Source organism: Rhinoderma darwinii, chromosome 4 (genome assembly GCF_050947455.1).
Source record: "Rhinoderma darwinii isolate aRhiDar2 chromosome 4, aRhiDar2.hap1, whole genome shotgun sequence".
Classification (NCBI taxonomy): Eukaryota; Metazoa; Chordata; class Amphibia; order Anura; family Rhinodermatidae; genus Rhinoderma; species Rhinoderma darwinii.
This window is the reverse complement of record NC_134690.1, coordinates 352,335,661-352,354,787: the sequence shown is the minus strand read 5'-3', so window position 1 is coordinate 352,354,787 and position 19,127 is coordinate 352,335,661. Positions and strand designations below refer to the sequence as shown.

Below are 19,127 nucleotides of genomic sequence, written 5' to 3'. Positions count from 1 at the left end.
TTCAAGGGCAAACCCATCACCCCTTTCAGCTTATGTTCACTGAAATGTTAGCTCATGTTTAGCAATACACCCCGACATAGAATACAACTCTTCATTGTAAGGGTTGACTGCTTTATGGATTGTTCCTTTCTCATAAAATGAATTTGCACCTCCATATACAGCAAGATAACACAGTAAATCTAAGGTGGACACCAATGCTAACTTACTGAAGGTCTTTATCTGACAAGTCTAGGAAAGTTGCTTGGCATCCATCCTATAATCACTGATGGTCTAAGTATGTAGTACAAATAGATAATCTGACATGAGATCTGCCAATCCTATTAATGCAATAGGGGAAGTAATCCCTTTTAGGACTAGCTGGTGCTTGATACTTTCTATTACTGCGGCCGAAGAATGCCCACTATTCATCAGTACCCTACAATCGTCTTCCAATGACACGGTCATATATTTTTCTGACATAGAAAGTGTTTTGCAGAGGCCCTGTGTCCTGCATAGAAAGGGTTAATGCAGACAAGCGAAGACTAGCAGAAAGTAATTTAATTAAGATCGCTTGTGCCAAGCCTGGGAATTTTTTTTTCTTCGTTTTAATTTCCACTTGAAAAGCCGGATTCAAAGAAATGAGTAGCTTGGCATGATACCTTCCTGGCAGGATCCAAGGAAAAAGGGGACGGGCTAGGCAGAAGAAATTCCTAAGCGTAGCAAGGGGTGCCGATCCTGGCATGCATTAACCTCTTGACTGCTAAAGCACATTTTAACGCCAAAAAATAAACACAGACTATACATAATATTAACAGAACTTAAGTGCGTTATACAAACACTAATATAAATCGTACCAAATTTCATTGTCTAGTGCAGGATCTTGCATATATGTGAAATATTATATCAATGATAACACTGACACTACGTTACACAACAAATAAACCAGTCATCAAACTCCCAAGACAGATGTATTAGGACACGCTGCAAGTGGTTTTTGTTACTGTATCCTCTATGATTTTTTTCCCCCATCTGAATTTCGGATTACTTACGCCGTGCCTTTAATGGATAAACAAAAACATCTGGGCAGAGCCTGTGTTTACAACGCTGTTCTATGATGAGGTATTTCATAGGGTGTACATGGAATTTAGGACAAATAATCTATGCTATATGCTGTGTGAAGTGTTCGTTAAATTAACTATATAATAGCTGGATATCTAATATTGATCAATGAGCCATAGTCCCAAGATATATGAAGAAATAGCAGGAGTTAGTAATCTGTACCAGACCATGGACATTATACGGTCTGTAACTGTTGTGCAATACAAGCAATAGGTTATATCATGAAATAACGGAAACTTTTCTCACCTATTTGATCTTCTGGAATCAGGGATTCAATAGGAGGGTCCAGTTCCGAACTCTGTGCCAAGTAATTCTTGACCTGTGTCATGAATTGTCGGATGGTGTGCAACATATCTGTACTGGAGACGTGGCAGTCCTTATTCTCCTGCAGAAAACTGATGTAATCCTGTACCAAGCACCCAAAATAAGTACACTTGTCCCGAGACATGGCTGCTATTTTCTTAACCATCTTCTTCTCTGGAGTTACCAAGGAGCTGAACACCCCGCTCATTTTACGCAGGTGGGTTTTCACTATTTTGGAGAATCCCAAAGACGTAGCCCTTTTTTTTCTGGACTTCACTGGTGGTGCCATGCTCTCCTGATCGCTCTCTTCTTCACAATACTCCAAACTGTCTCCTTCATAAAAGGCGGGCACCATGCGGTCGAACTCAAAGGAGTCTGATGATGACGTTGAGATGCTCAGATCACTCAGACGCTGCATGCGTAATGTACCTTGTACAGGTGAATTACTGTTCTGACTTACATTCATGTTCTGAATTGTTTTCTGGGGTGGAGATTCTTCAGGCTGAGAGTCAAAAGAAGATCTACAAGAACCATTAAGTGATGGGGTCTTGTCGTTGCTTTGCCACCTGTTAAGTGTAGCCTGTTTCTTCAAGCGAGGAGGGGGGATAGGGGCAGCAATTTTAGGAGAGTCCAAGTTCCTATTATTAATAAGTGTTTCTGGCATGCTTGGCTCTGACGGTACAGCTCTGGACAGCTGAAGGTTTGTGCGATGACTGTTAATAGAAGGGGGAGGGGGCCTGGGAGGTGGTGATTTCGTCCTCTCTATGCCATTTGCTTCTTGGGTTCTTGTGCTGTCCCTCTTCAAGCTTCCCCCGGAGTCCTGGCTGTGTACTTTTAAGAATAGAGGATTAATGAAACACAGAGCTCCGTTGGTCTGGCTACATTCCAGTTCTGAGGGCGTTCTGGTGCGGAGAGAATGCACTCCATTTATAAGAGGTAGATGATGTGACTGCCTCTTGACGCTGCCTTGGGGGAGAGGCTTTGGAGAAGGTGGAGGATATTTTGGTCTGATGTTTACAGAAGACTTCCAAAAGTCTTAAAAGAAAAAAAAAACACAAAATATTCATCGTGTGAACAGACGGATACAAATATGTTGCTAATATTAGTAGAACTTTTACAAGTTTCACCTAAGCATAACTAAAGAGGTTAATCTAAAGGGATCTACTACACCACCACAAGCCACAAGGGTATACATCATCCGGGTGGCACAAGTCTATGTCTGTATATGCTACTTATAGTGGATTATTCAGTTAGGATACTGACTTTACACTACAAACTCACATTACAGAGATGGGAAATAGAAGTCATTGTATTGTCCCTGAAACAAAAAACCATATTGTGGAGTATCAGGATCTGTCTTTTGGTTAGTTGTGAAAATGATAGTAATATTTTAAAATACACATTTTGTAGACATATAGAATCTAAATCCTATAGATTTCATATTCAGTAACATATGTTGTTGTTTTTTGTTTTTTTTTCCATGTTACCTTTTTATTATCATTCAGAACAAGTAACTTTTCTATGCTAGTTATATATTTTTTCTTTATCGTTTTATATTCTTCCTCTATTATTAACACTTTTTAAGCTAGAACAGCCAGGCTCTAATTCCTGTTACGTCCGTGCCACAAAGTGACTTTACCTATACAATATTTAGAGGCACAAGAAGTTGCGTGACATCATGCCCCAAAATCTTACATTGTCTCACACATTCCTACTGCTATGAAAATCACTACTGCAAAAATCTTAAATATTTTTTTTACCGACCTACATGGGAAATTCCCTTTAAAAAAAAAAACAAAAAAAAAAACAGAAAAAAATTTCTACCAACAAACAGCAGACTTTCAAGTAGAAAAACCTGACTGACGCTACCCAGTGTTATTCATACATAAATTCATTGGACCTCGTGTCTCTGCTTCTGGGACTGATCACGCAACTCTGGTTTTCCTCCCTGGACATCTGCTTTCTTCTACTGTATGCGAACCTCCTGTAAGATCTCCTAGACTGCAGCGACCAGCTTGTTCCATGTTCTTTTGTTGTGCCTCAGCACAACTATACCTGGTTTGCCATGGCAGCTATTACTCCCTGTTATCATCCTGTGTTTACTTATTTCCCTGTGACGTGCTCAGCTCCTGTTTTTTAGATTGTTTCGCTAACCAACTAACTAGAGAACTGTTAAAGCCTTTTTGATACATTTATATTACCCAATAGGATTAAAGGAATTTAAGCCGATTTTAATTAATTTTTGATTCTAAAACCATTTATTACAATGCAAAACAAAGCATCTTGCAGTATACCGTATATATGCTTTACTGGCAAAAAAAACAGCGGTACATGTGGACAGGGCTTAAACTGTTCTATATGGTGCTGTAGGTTGTATTGAAAAAATATTTTAGCACTCTAGTATAGTAAGAATCCATGTACATGGCAGTGCTGGCACAGCGGCACATGTATTACAGATCCTTAGGCACTTTGTTTGCCGCCAAATATTGGTGCCTCTGTACCGCAATCTGGGGATATTCTCCCTTAAAAGCCTTTAATGGAGCGTGCCACAATTTTAATTCAGTCGGATTCATATGGAATCCTAAAGAAAAAAATCTGTATGCCTCTGTATTACAGTTATACAGGGATTTAATATGCGCATAGGCATGAACTCTTAAAAAGCAAGCAGAGTTGATAAATGATCAGATCCACATCCTCCTGTATATTACATTGCTTGATATAATATAAATAAATATTGTAGAGTTATTTATGACCAAGCTTAAGAAAGGCTTTCATGAGTAACATTTCAGGACACGCGTATTGTTCTTGCAGGGAATAGTAGATCGTTTTGCAAAAAGGGCAGGCAAGGCAAAAGAAAAAGCTGAAAGATCCTTTATTTTCCAGCCTCAGCCCAGATCATCAGCTGCTCGGCTTTTTTTCCTCTCTCTGTGCCTGTAAACACACAGCTGCATGCGTGTGGATTGCAAAACCAGCAGAGTGCGTGGTCAGAAAAAAGACATGATGTGTGCTTTTACAGATTATGGCAATGAGTAACAGGAAACTCTGCGAAGAAATGTAACATATGTCTGTCCTACTTGTAGGAGACCCGAGACTGATCTCGAAGAGCACGAAAGACGAGTGCGCTCAAATGTTTATCATACGCAGGCCAAGTGGGTGGACAGAAAATCTGCTTTTTGTACGTTTTTGTTAGCTTCAATATGGATATCTTTTCTATCAATTTCAGAAAAGAGCTGAATCAAAATCCCATAACAAGTATGGAAACTGAAAGCTGTATGGCAGGAATCCCTAATACATGGAGGGAAATGTATGAAAACGAGTGCAAGGAAAAAGTGGAGCGATTGTTTATAGCAACCATTCAGATTGCTGCTTGTGTCAAACTCGGTCAATAAAGATTGACCCCTATTGATGCGTTTATTGAATAAAACGAATTGAAACCCGCATCTAGATCTCATTCGGCAAGTTACCTACACCCGAGTCAGAGCAGTCGTATATTCACATATGGCAGATTCATCGCAGGGATTTCTGCAACTGAAAAAAAATCATTCTATCCATTCAATAGGGGTTAACTCGTAGAACATGCATGATTTTCTGCATGCCCCATTTAAATAAGGAGGCCAGTTATAGAAATTTCTGCAATAAATCTGCTGTGTGAGCATGTACTCCTAGCATTTTTTGGCAATATTCCCCATAATCATAAAAAAAACAACAAAAAAACATTTTCTGCACTAATCAAAAGCACAAATAAGAAATAAAAACAAAATAAAAGACAGAAAAATCATTTGAACTGTCTAATAGTGATATATGGACATTATGTAGCAATATATCACATTCAGACAGTGTCTGATCCTTACAATGCTTTTAGTTCGGCTCATTAGACCCATGGTGCAGCTGAGATTTGCACGTATAATATGATATGGACTAATAGTGCACTCGTATTATGCTCGTCTTAAAATTGTCCGTATTAGTACTTTTCATTGGTGCACGCCTAAAACAATGGGGGCTTATCCCCACGTTTTGTGGATGTCTCCGCAGTGAGTGTTAGCTGTATATAACTCCGATCCTGGCTGTTTAATCACTTAGATGCAGTGGCAATAGTGACCGGGTCATCTAAGCCATTAGACATGGGGTCCCCGTAGCAGTGTGAAGAGTGCCAATGGGTTGTCGTTGCAGCCGGGAGCCTAGTGAAGGCACCCAGGTCTGCTATCTTAGTACTACTATTGAGCCCTGCCAGAGGACAAAACACTGCAATACATAAGTATTGCAGAGTATTGTACAAGCAATCAATTTTACCGTACGGTGAACGCTGTAAGATCAGAACCCCCCAAAAAAAAAATGGTGGAATAGCTATTTTTTTTCTCCAAAAAATGTTTTAACAGTTCTTCAGTACATTTTATAATACATTAAAAAATAAAACAAGCACTCATAGGGTTATATCGATGGAAGAATAAAAAAGTTATAATTCCTGGAAAATGGAGAGAAAAAAAATGAAAATGGAAAAACGTGGGGTTAAAGACAAATCCTTCTTTTACCCTCTATGGTCTTAAATAGTGGAAATGGGTTCATAATAGGAAAGCAAAGTTTGACCCGCAAACTAGCTCATCTATAAATGCGGCACTTAACAAGATTATAATTTTTGCTTCAGTCCCGATATATAACGCAGCTTAGACCATCGCTGTCCGTGCGTCACATTGTGCATACACTACACAAATTCAGAAATGTGCTGTCTTCTAGGCTTCATAATAGTGATGCATTGGGTGAACCAATATACCAAGCTTGGGATTCACGTTTGGTGAATTAAAGAGAATAATAGGCAACTCTATTCTCTCCTATAATATTGGACCAGTGATTTGCCGAAACTGATGAAACAATGCTTCCATATCTACTCCCAAATTCAGTAAGGAGCATCTGCCGCAATGCTGCTTGCTATTCATTATAAGAGGAGCGCACAGCGAGATTTCTGTACTGAATATGGGAGATTTGGAGACGGAGCACATGTTTGAATCTCTGTAGTTACAACAAGTGCATTATTTTAGTTTTTCCTCAAACTTGATCTTTATTTTGTTTTTTGCTCATAGACTTTCACAAGTACCATTTTGATACAGTTTTTTATGCCGTTTTTTTCAACCCACAACCAGGAGTGGATAAAAAAAAAAAAAAAGAGAAGTAGAATCTTTCCTACATATTTCCTTCCCTTTAGGATCCACACCTGGCATTGACTTGAATAAAAACTGTATTAAAACAGCACATGTGAAACCCCCCTTAAAGGGATATTACCACCTCAGATATTTATGCACAAGATATGCCTTAAACATTTAACAGGTGGGGGTCCCACCCCGATTGCACTAGACTAGATAGCCGCATATAGTCACAAACTAAACGGAGCAGTGGCCACGCATGTATGCGGATCTCCCCATTCATGAAAGGAGTAACCGAGCAAGCTTGATCTGCACATTGGTTATCCTAAATGTCCTACACTATGTTCTTCATCTTACGTCTGAGTTCACAATCATGTGGAAGTACAATATAGACTTTTTATTGGTGGTGCATATTTAGCGATTATTCTACTTACCAATCCCCAGTTGAGAAATATCTTCAAGTTCAGCATCAGACTTGGCTGTGGCAATGACATGAGGCAACCTCAAGGTGAATGGAAGGACATCCCTGTTGGTAGAGATAAATTTAATTTAGTATTTTTACTGTCATTTGTTCTTTTTTTAAAGCAATTTCTTGGAATCCCACAAGGTGACATTTTTCTTTACTTTCCTACCCGGAGGATTATAGTTATTTAGGTTGTTGTAACTTAACAGCCGGAGCACATTCCAACATAACATGGGCATAACTATACTCAATGTGGATAGGCCGATGAAAGGACACTTTACTTATCAGGTTTTTCACAAAAATGCAGAAAAAAAAATAATCAGGATTTATTTACATACAGATTTTGTCATGGTTTATGTAGCACAGTAATAAAGCGGACTTGTGCCCCTCAGTAATAGAAAAAGGACAGTACAGTACATTAGGCCCCATGCACATGACCGTAAACAGTCTCCATAATTGCGAACCGTAATACGGTCCGCAATTACAGACCCGCCCGGTTCTATTGGTCGCGGACACCTTTCCGTATCGCTACGGATAGGTGTCCGTGAGCATGTCCTACTTTTCATTTTTTTTACAGGCCGTGCTCACATACTTTGTATGGAAGTATGGCCCGAAAATGCGGCCCGCGGACGTCGGCGGCCAGCCGTGCTGTGATTACGGGAACGGTCGTGTGCATGAGGCCTTAGACAGGTTTATTCAAGGACACACATATGAGATATTTCAAATTTATTATACAGCTTAGTAGAGTAAGTTCTATACACTAAATTATGGTGTGCAATAATAGGTTTATGCTCTTTATCCTTCGATTTTTTTACACTCATGAATATCAGTAGAGCTTTCATGGTTGCATGATGTAATTTCCTGAGAGGTCAAGGAAGACAGAGCACTGCATGCAACCAACTCCAAAATACTTTTTATTCCTATAGTATTAAGCCCTGTCTAAACACAGCATGAAATGAAAAGTTTATTTGAGGTTACTTAGGTTGTGCAGTCCAAAAACTTCATTGTATAGAGCCGCCTGGAAACAGTCCAAGAGCTTCAAACAAGCCTGAATGAATGAATGAAGAGCTTCTGAGGTCAGTTTTACTTGCCAGGCAACCTGATCACATAGTGGAATTGTGCTGTTCAGTATTATAGTCTATCACAATCAGGCAATATTTAGTATGATGTAGTAGATAAACACTGGTTTGATATTTGCAGCCCTTTAAATGACGATTTATGCATAATTTATAGTTAGATAAAAATATCAGGTCAATCTAAACATCTTTATTAAACCAAACAAAAGTTGTGTCAGATTTCCCTTAACTGAAGTGGTGTCTATAGGTATTGGGTGCCCTATAGAGATCATTAGGTCTCTTTCAGATGGGCCGTAATACAGCTGTATTTTAGCCAAACACCCCCCCCCCCCCACTTTGTGGTTCTACAAACATAGACCACCTTACAACTCTAGGGGGATCTAAGTTCAGCTCAGTGGAATCATAAGTGTGCAAGCGATCAAATGTAAAATATGTACCAATCAGCGCTCCCCACCATCTTATCAAGACAACCCCTGTCCAGATTCCCTACTAGGAGCCCGACCCATATCAGCTGAATGCTGGGGTGGCTGTCTTTAGACAAGTGGTTGTCTTCATAAAACAACACCTTTAAAGGGATTTTTCCAACTTAAACATCTTTGGGACCCGCACCTATCTCCAGAACAGGGGGTCATCCAACCCTCATCCTGGCTTGCAAGGCTGTTTCTGTAACTCCCATAGAAACAATTGTAGATAGCCATGCACATGAGCGTCCACCTCTCCATTCATTCTCCCCCTGGATGCGGCAAGCCGGCGACCGCTTCACCAGGTAGGATGTGGGTCAAGTGACCTCTGTTCTGGACATAGGTGCGGGTCCCAGAACTATCTATCAGATGTTTATGGCATATCCCATGGATATGCCATAAATGTTTAAGTTAGGAATATCTCTTTAAGATGACACCTCAATTTATTGATATGCAAATTACTGCAGACATTAGGAACCAGCTATACCACTCCAGGAGCCAGGTGGATTATTATTATTATATTTTAATACCAGTTTGATATTTTTAATAGCCACGCAATAAGACCTCCCACATAGAAAATAGAAAACAACCCAGAAAATTAGGGGCCAACAACAGCTACCTGACTATGTAAGAGCTGAATAGTATGGGGAGAGGTCCTTATGAATACAGCGGACTCAAAACAAGAGTCTGCTGTATTCTTTGTTAGCTCATATTAACTAAATGGCACAATAGGTTTGTGGTGCCGTTTGGGCTAATAGGAGAGCGGACATGTCTTCACACTATGCTGACCTTAAATAGGGAGGCATAGTCTAATGACAGATCTGCTTTAAACTAACCAATGTCCTTCCTTGACAGAAGATGAATATAGAGTCTTGCTGCTAAGTATGTAAGTATGCTTTGCTATTAGCTGCAGAACTGCATGTCTATGTATACTTCTAACAAGGGAAAACAAATCACATAATGGGATGCTTCCTGTTGCCAATGAGAGCCCTGCAGTCCTTCAGAGCAGAAATCTGCTTTAGACTGGGTTCACACGAGCATGTTACGCCCGTAAAGGACGGAACGTATTTCGGCCGCAAGTCCCGGACCGAACACACTGAAGGGAGCCGGGCTCCTAGCATCATAGTTATGTACGGCGCTAGGAGTCCCTGCCTCTCTGTGGAACTACTGTCCCGTACTGTAATCATGTTTACAGTACGGGACAGTTGTCCTGCAGAGAGGCAGGGACTCCTAGCATCGTACATAACTATGATGCTAGGAGCCCGGCTCCCTGCACTATGTTCGGTCCGGGACTTGCGGCCGAAATACGTTCCGTCCATTACGGACATAACATGCTCGTGTGAACCCAGCCTATGGGTTGTCAAGGGGCAGTCAACTTTTAGAGCATCTCTAGTCAAGTATGAAGATTCTTCCACTTGTTCAGATCCCTCACCTTCTTTATAGGGGAAGTATTATAGTAGTCACTAAATATAGTAGATATATTTTTTAAAGATAGCTTATATGGTTAGGTCAGTTGCTTGAGCTTGAAAAGTGACAATTACTTTTATGAGTCACTTTTTTTCTGTCACTAAGAACAGCATAGTACTAATAAAAAAAAGTATCAAGAAAAACCTACATTTTTTTCTTTTAATTTAGGAATGTTCAGGTACAATTGAAATTAACGTCAGCTGCAACTGGATTGGCCAAAGGCGCTTACAATGCTTAAAGGCTATGTACACCATTTTCTTTTTGTTCCAATGCATCTAAAGTGGAAGAAAAAAAGGAGCAACTATGCAAACAATCTACAGTAAAAATGTTCTAACATTAAACAGTTACTATAAAATAATATATGTTCCATCTTAACAGACAACAAACAAACCATACATAGTCTGATCCTGCAGTCATATTGCATTCCAACATATATTTAGTAGGTAAGCAAGTAGTAGGGAAAAAGATGGGCAATGTGACTGCAGGATCAGACTACATAGTTTCTTTGTTGTCTTTTACCATGGAAACATAAAGGCCTATATAAGTTCTGTAGACAACCACATTTTTAATTAAGACTATTTACAAAGTTGCTTCTTTTTTCATGTTTCTAAAGGTTAACATAGCATTTAAGATTTTCTATATTTTCCAAATATAATATGGTTGTATTTCCAACTTCCGCTAAAAAAAAATGTTTCATATACAAGGTGCAATGAGTTTATAATGTGATTCATTGTTCCGACTGCTAAAAACTGTGCCCTTGCTTCCTGGGTGAGGGAAAAGTCCCTGGTGAGGTGGAAAATTAGATCACATTTCGACTACTGATGGCACAAACCCATCATTGGCCATCTCTGCCTAATGAATACATTGGAGCATCGGGTGCAGCCGACCCCATGTCGCTTCCTTTCATAGGAGCTGATATAATTACATTTTTCCTTGGTCTACAGCCCAGACAAGCATTATCCTCATCCAACTGACCACATGTGCTTGTCCCAGTCATTCCTAAACAGCAGATCCCAGATCATAATAAGGCTTTTACTTTACAGCATAAACCACAGATTTTTATCACAGCAAATAAAAATGGTAACAATGAACAATAACAGGTACATCAGATCTTGAATGGAGAATTGGGCAAGCATCCCAAAAAACAGTCAATAAATCTAAAAGATAAGAAAGTCATGATAAGAGGAGAGTCATGAAATACTCCAACCTAGTTGTTTCATATTAACATGTTCTTGTGAGTGAACTTTTTACATGTGATTCGCAAATACTTTACTACATTTACTTTTCTGACTCTTCAAAGTTACATCATAGCTTATACGCCAGTATAGCTTAGTTATGTGTAACGGCCATCTGAGGATCTATAATGCACTGATGGAGCACCATACAGCATAAAATAAGCACAAGATGAGAAATGAAAGTATTTATCGAACATTATTTCAACCAAGAAATGTTTTAAAAACTTGGTTTGTGAAGGATGGAGTGGACAGAAGTTAATGTTTATAATAATTTTCTTTCTTTAATAAAATATAGACTATAGAGTTGTGTACATAATTGTGATGAAGCAATAGTAGGATTAGATAAGTATACGTGGCAAGATGGCCCCTGAACAGGGACTACGCACTAATAAAATAACAAGTCACTTCCTGGTATGAACGAACTATGAACTAGGAAGACATATCTAAAGGACCAGATAAGGGTGAACCTATCCATGGATGACACAAGTATCAAGAGGCTTACAGTGATACGTGCTTTTATAAAAGTGTGATAACATGTACCCACCCCCAGGAGAAAGGGGATATATAGAACAAATGTGTCTAATAAAGCAGTGACGCCTGATGCTGAGTGAGGAGCTTTGTACCAGACTCTGTGTGGTGTGATTCCTTTCGTACGAACTCAGCGTATTATCCCTGCCGGTTGAGACTGATTAGTACCCGAACATTTTGGCGCCCAACGTGGGGCTACACTCGAGGGATAAGCCGTGTCCGTGATCGACGACCCCCAGACGCCTCAACATCGAATCACCAGCCACGCTCCCAGGAAGTCTGATCAGCTTCAAATAAAACACGGTAAGGTTAAGTTCATGTTTATGAATATTGGCTCTTATCCGTGTGGGAGAGTGAGCAGGTGATAAGATACCGAGGTATTTGGAGTCGATCCCGGCCACACTCTCAGCGACAGAGAGTTAACCCGCTGTGTGGTTCCAAGAATCATAGTATAGATAGTCGCGTCTCGCCGGCATAGGTGATAAGTGTAAGTGTAATAATTTAATTGGTCGCAGGGTATAGGTTGATACCATTAAGACGACAGGTGTAAGTGTAATAATTTAATTGGTCGCAGGGTATAGGTTGATACCATTAAGACGACAGGTGTAAGTGTAATAATTTAATTGGTCGCAGGGTATAGGTTGATACCATTAAGACGACAGGTGTAAGTGTAATAATTTAATTTAATTGGTCGCAGGGTATAGTTTGATACCATTAAGACGACAGAGACAGACAGTCAGTTATAATTGTGTTTAAAAAAAAAAAAAAAAAAAAAATATAAAAAAAAAATTGTGTTTTGTGTTCAGAAACATCGAGAATAAGGTTTCATTCTCAGGACGGTGTTAAATATAGAACAGTATGTTTAATGTGTTTAAAAAAAAAAAAAAAAGAGACAGGCAAGAAGAATGTAGAAAATAGTAAGAAAGTTATGCACATATGTGGCATATTTATAGATGGAAGAATGGGCTGCAGCTCTTAGGGAAAACAAGGGAAGATTAAGTGACGAAGGAAAGTTAGATGAAGCATTAGCTTGGCAAAGAACAGCCATAGCCATAACTAAAGACAAGTTTACTGAGCAAGAAATACGAGACAGAAAGGGTAAAATCATCAGATATGTGTATTACAAAGTACGTGTCCAGCCACCGCCCTATAATGGCGACGGTGGAATTCTAACTTCGTGGGAGTGTCCCAGTTGTGGTTAACAGAACCCGCCCCAAGCTGAATATTGTGTATCATGTCACTTTCCACGCCCCGATCCTCCCATATATGCCACGCCTTCGGCACCACTCCCCGCCCCAGGAGGCCATCTTGGTACACCTAAACCTGTTGTTCCGTTATATCCGGTACTCACACAAGAAGGTGGATTTTATAAGCCCCCTCCGTAGGATGTGGCCACGCCCGGCCCAACCAAATCAGTATGAAATAATCACCTTGTTAATTTTGTCATTTGTAGTGTTTTTTCTATTTACAGAAGTTCCAGTTTTAGTTCACTGATGAAACAACACGTCATCATAATATAGAGATGGTGGCCGTCAGATTGTACGGTTAAACATTAACGTAGATAATTCCTGTACAATGGTGTGATAAATGATTGCAGATACGTATGTTGTTTTGCCGGCATTGAAAGTGTTAAGATTGTGAGAAGCTGCGAGTTTGTGACCTCCCTCCCCCCTAAAGTGTGCTGTGTTTGAGAGGAGGAGGAGGGGGGCTGACTGGGTGCAGTCTGCAGGGCTGATGAGACAGAGGGATCTCAATATGCACTGCTGAGATATATATATATCAGTAATGTCTACAAACCTAAATACATTTCTTCTCTTTTGCGCAAGCGCTGTTGGTTATAAAAGTTACGATATTTATGTGTTATGATGTGATCAGATTTCATGTGTTTTGATGTTAATTCAGATGTATTAAACTACAGATACTGTGAGACACGGGGTTTTGAAAATGTATGTGCCCCCCACCGTTCCCTATTTTTATATACTGTTTATTGGTTTGCAGTAATTAATGTGATCAGAGATAATATTTTCTGTTTTATTGAATAACTAACTACAATTGTTTTGTTTTTGATTTCACACATGAGTTATGTCATTGTAAAGATCAAATGTTTGTCAGGAAAAAGTCATTTTTGTTTCAGGCTGTTGTACATTACAAGGGGTTAAATTAGTGTTATGTTGAGATGTAGTTGTGAACTCTGCTACATCACTCTCGCAGAGTCCACAAAGGGGGGAAGGGTGAAGGAACTGATCAGGTACAATTTTGGTTTATGTGTAAGAGACCATCCCCCTCCAGCAAAGTTACACAGGAGGCGAGGTGACATCACTCACACGAGTCTTTATGGATTTAGATGAGGGAGAAGGCAAAACAAAACTTGTCTGGACATTGTTAATTTGATGTAAAGTTTTTGGGAATGTTTTATTTTTATTTGTTTTTGTATTAATCAAGTATTTGCAGAACCTGATAAAAGTGAGATTCTCAAAGTATTCTGGATTATCAGCTGAATGAGGAGGAGTTGTGTTTGGTAGCGGCTTGTGACACCAATCCATGGAGTACCTCTACGCAAGCATATACTTTGTACTGTACTGAACAAAATGGACATGACACTGCGGTTCTCACACAAAGTCATGGACCACAGCAGAGCCCGATAGTATATTATTCAGCTAGACTAGACCCTGTGGCCCGAGGTTCCCCATCATGTGTGAGAGCTATCATTGCTGTAAATTCAATGTTAAACAAGGCCTCAGATTTGGTCCTGGCATTTCCACCACATGATATATATATTACTGCTATTCTAACTCAAGTACAACCTAAGCATTTGTCCACTGCAAGACATTTGAGATTAACCTGTGCGCTTCTTCTCCCTGAGCAGGTTACTTTACACCGCTGTACTACATTGAACGCAGCTACCTTACTGCCTTTGGAGCAAGGGGGAGAAGACGTAGGTAAAGTATGGTCACAATTTTTTGCCTGAAACTGATGAACATGATTGTATGGCCCTTATGGCCCAGGAAACAGTGGTGTTCGCACATGTGAAAGATACCCCACTCCAAAACCCAGACCTAAATACTCTTTGTGGATGGTTCAAGGTATTTTGTAGAAGGATCTTTTCTTACAGGATATGCAGTAACCACCGAAGATGTAGTCCTAGAAGCAGCCTCCTTACCAGCGTCCCGCTCAGCACAAGAAGTGGAGCTTAAGGCCCTGGCAGCAGCATGCCAACATGCAGAAGGAAAGACAGCAAATATATACACTGACTCTCAATTAACAGTAGTAAACATTAAAAGCTCACACTAAGGTGAGTTCACCAGAGACAAAAGGAAATGCTTTGGCAGACCAAGCCGCAAAAGCAAGCAGCACAGAAGCTACCCGTGTTAGCAGCCGTATGTCAGATAAAAGATCCAGAGGAAACAAGACCAGCTGTAAGCCCGGAACTACGGCAAAAACTTCAAGGACAAGCAACAAAAGAAGAAAAAGACAAGTGGACGGCCCAAGGAGCAACGCTACGAAAAGATGGCCTCTGGCAATGCCAGAATAAACTGTGCCTGCCTAAGACAATGTTCCCAATGATGGCCCAAATAACACATGGAGAGACACACCAGTCAAAAACGGCAATGATGGACTTGGTAAACAAGGTGTGGTATGCTCCAGGGTTTAGTGTGATGGCCAGCAGTTTTACACAAGGATGCATGATCTGTGCAACACATAATATTGGAAGAACTGTAAAAGTACCACAGAAGCACACACCCAGACCTATATATCCGTTCCAGAGACTGCAGATAGACTATATTCAACTACCCAAAGTTGGTACCTAGGAGTATGTGCTTGTTTGTATTGATCTCTTTTCAGGATGGCCAGAAGCTTTTCCAGTAACCAAAGCTACAGCCGTAGCCACAGCAAAGAAACTGATCAACGAGGTGGTGTGCAGATATGGAGTTCCAGAGGTGATCGAGAGCGACAGAGGAACTCATTTTACGGGTGAAATCATGAACCATGTGTTGTCAGCTCTAGGCATAAGTCAAGCCCTACATACACCATACCATCCACAGAGCAGTGGGAAGGTTGAGAGACTAAATGGGACTCTCAAATTGAAAATCCAAAAAGCAATGGTAGAAAACGGGAAACCATGGACCGAGTGTCTACCATTAGCCTTGTTCTCAGTAAGATACACGCCCACAAAAAGAACAGGTCTCAGCCCATATGAGATCTTATTTGGGTCGGCTCCCAGATTAGGATGTTATTTTCCACAGGTGCTCCAAATGCAGTATGGTAGACTAACAGATTATGTATCAACGCTTGACAAACAATTGACCAAGGTGCATGCACAAGTATTTGCTTCCATTCCAGGTCCTGATTCAGTTGACGTATAAGCTAGAACCAGCAGATTGGGTCGTTGTTAAAAGACACGTGAGGAAAAGTCTAGACCCAAGATTTGATGGTCCTTTTCAAGTCCTACTCGTTACAAGCACCTCAGTGAAGCTCGAAGGAAAGGCAAGCTGGATTCACGCCAGTCATTGTAAAAAGGTTCTTCAGCCAGAAGAATGAAGATCTTTGCGGTTGTTGCGGCGGTTGTTGCGTGTGCTCTTATACAAAAAGGCAGAACTGCTACTCCTGTACACGTAATCAGTACAGAATCACTGGAACAGTTCAGGACAGGGTGGGCGAATGCCACAGTGGATAGAAAGGAGGGTAACTACACATGTAAGGCCAATGCCCCGTGTTATACTACAAATGTGACTACAACCGAAGGGACTTGGAAAAAAGGACCACATGGAGGGACTGTGTACCTTCACATAGACAAAACAGCCAACATTAGCATACAAGAAGAGACGCCGGGGCTGTGGTTTTGTTGTTATGAACCAGATTTACAGTATCGACAGAAATATACAACCAGTAAAAATAGAAACGAAATGATAAATAAGACTTATGAAAGATGCAACAAGGAGAGGCTCAACTCTACGATTGTAATAAAAGAAACTGATGGGATGATATTATGTATGAATAATAGCCAAATAAGAAATAGGAGATATTTTGTATTCTTGATAACAATTTTAAGAGATATTTAGGAGTATTGAATGGTATACAGTTAGAAACCCAAGAGACCATCTCTCAAAATAGTCACATATTTACAAGGGGAAAAAAGAGATCTGAAAGGAAGTTTTGACCCCCATGTGTATATAGATGCTATAGGAGTCCCAAGGGGGGTCCCAGATGAATTCAAGGCCCGGGATCAGGTAGCAGCTTGATTTGAATCATTAATCCCTATGATCACAGCTAACAAAAATGTAGATTGGATAAATTATATCTATTACAACCAGCAACGGTTTGTTAACTATACTAGGGACGCTTTACAAGGTCTAGCTGACCAGTTAGGACCCACATCTACTATGACTTTCCAGAACCGTATGGCCCTTGATATGATACTAGCAGAAAAAGGAGGCGTTTGTGCCATGATAGGTACTACCTGTCGTACTTTTATTCCAGATAACACAGGACCAAACGGCAAAGTAACCATGGCAATCAAACAGATTGTTTCTTTATCCGAGGAATTAAAACGAAATTGAGGTTTCACAGACCCATGGGATCAGTATTTCTCATGGTTAACCGGATGGCAGAAAATTCTGGCCCAAATTGGGATTGTAATCTTAATCTTTCTAGTGCTTTTCGCAGTTATTGCTTGTTGTGTATTACCATGTATGAAGAAATTAATGACTAAAACTATAACTGAAGTAACTCCCACTTTTATGTTTTCTTCAGAAATTGAAGGACTTTTACCAACTCCATCCATGAGAACAACCACCCTTTATCGAGACTATTGTTCTGAAGATGAATAGATAGTGTAGGGTGTGCACCGACTCTTTAAGTCCAGCTACAAAGGGGGGTCTCCTAATAGGGGAGGCTCGTCTCAAACTGGTGAAAAAATCCTTTTACTCCCCTTTCCCAGAGCACGGACACACTTAGGTTAGGAAATGAAGAAAATAATGATAAAAGGGGGGACTGTGAAGGATGGAGTGGACAGAAGTTAATGTTTATAATAATTTTCTTTCTTTAATAAAATATAGACTATAGAGTTGTGTACATAATTGTGATGAAGCAATAGTAGGATTAGATAAGTATACGTGGCAAGATGGCCCCTGAACAGGGACTACGCACTAATAAAATAACAAGTCACTTCCTGGTATGAACGAACTATGAACTAGGAAGACATATCTAAAGGACCAGATAAGGGTGAACCTATCCATGGATGACACAAGTATCAAGAGGCTTACAGTGATACGTGCTTTTATAAAAGTGTGATAACATGTACCCACCCCCAGGAGAAAGGGGATATATAGAACAAATGTGTCTAATAAAGCAGTGACGCCTGATGCTGAGTGAGGAGCTTTGTACCAGACTCTGTGTGGTGTGATTCCTTTCGTACGAACTCAGCGTATTATCCCTGCCGGTTGAGACTGATTAGTACCCGAACAGGTTCAGAAAGTTAGTTCACTTTCAAGATATCTTCTGACGTGTCCAAAAATAACATAGGTGGGGCTCTATAACCAATTGCCATGAAGTTGGAACATTTTCTATTGCTTAAAGGCATTTTCATGCTTTTTTTTCTTTCTTTTACTCAGCCCTCTTATTAATGACGAATAAGAGGGCTCTCTAATAGGTGTTAAAATACATATGACCTCCCTCCTCCCTATGGTGCCCACTGACCTGAGCGCCGTTGCATGTAAAAGTTGCATGGATCTTCTACTGTGATTAGTGACTTTTAGGGACACCAGGTGAAAGAGCAATGTCATCCATCCTTCACTGGAGCTGTGGTGTGACAAATCACCACGGACCATGGCCACCATTTTCAACCCAATTGACCTTCTCATTTGAGCTACTTGTTATTTTGATTTACAAATGTAGAATATACCTTATAATGAAACATATCAAGTTATACTCTTAGCTCACACTGAATTTTTTGACGCGGAAACTGCGTCAAAAAAAGTCTGAAAATGCCTCCCATTGATTTCAATGGGAGGCAGAGGCGTTTTTCTCCCGCGGGTGGAAAAACCGTCTCACGGGAAAAAGAAGTGACATGCTCTATTTTCGGGTGTTTACGTCTCTGACCTGCCATTGACATCAATGGGAGGCAAAGAAAGCGTATTTTGCGGCGTTTTTTGACCACGCCGCTCAATGGTCGCGGGCCAAAAACGCTGCAAAAAACACAGCAAACGGCGTGCAGACAGATCAAAATCTGCCTCAAAATTCCAGACGGAATTTTGTGGCAGAATTTTCTGTCAAAACTACGGAACCCTTGCACAACTGAGACAAACGGAAACCATTGGCTCCACATCCGTCACCATTGGTTTCCGTTTGTTTCAGTCAGGGTC

General features: G+C 40.3%; 1 protein-coding gene across 1 annotated transcript in view; it reads right to left on the bottom strand.

The window, feature by feature from the left end:
- Positions 1-19,127, bottom strand: part of RIN2 (Ras and Rab interactor 2) — a 172,535-nt gene that overhangs the window by 19,093 nt on the left and 134,315 nt on the right. The window contains exons 7-8 of the mRNA XM_075862965.1: positions 6,971-7,062; positions 1,345-2,436 (exon numbers count right to left, since the gene is read on the bottom strand). Of these exons, the coding sequence (XP_075719080.1) occupies positions 1,345-2,436; positions 6,971-7,062 (1,184 nt within the window). The remainder of the gene's footprint in view (positions 1-1,344; positions 2,437-6,970; positions 7,063-19,127) is intronic.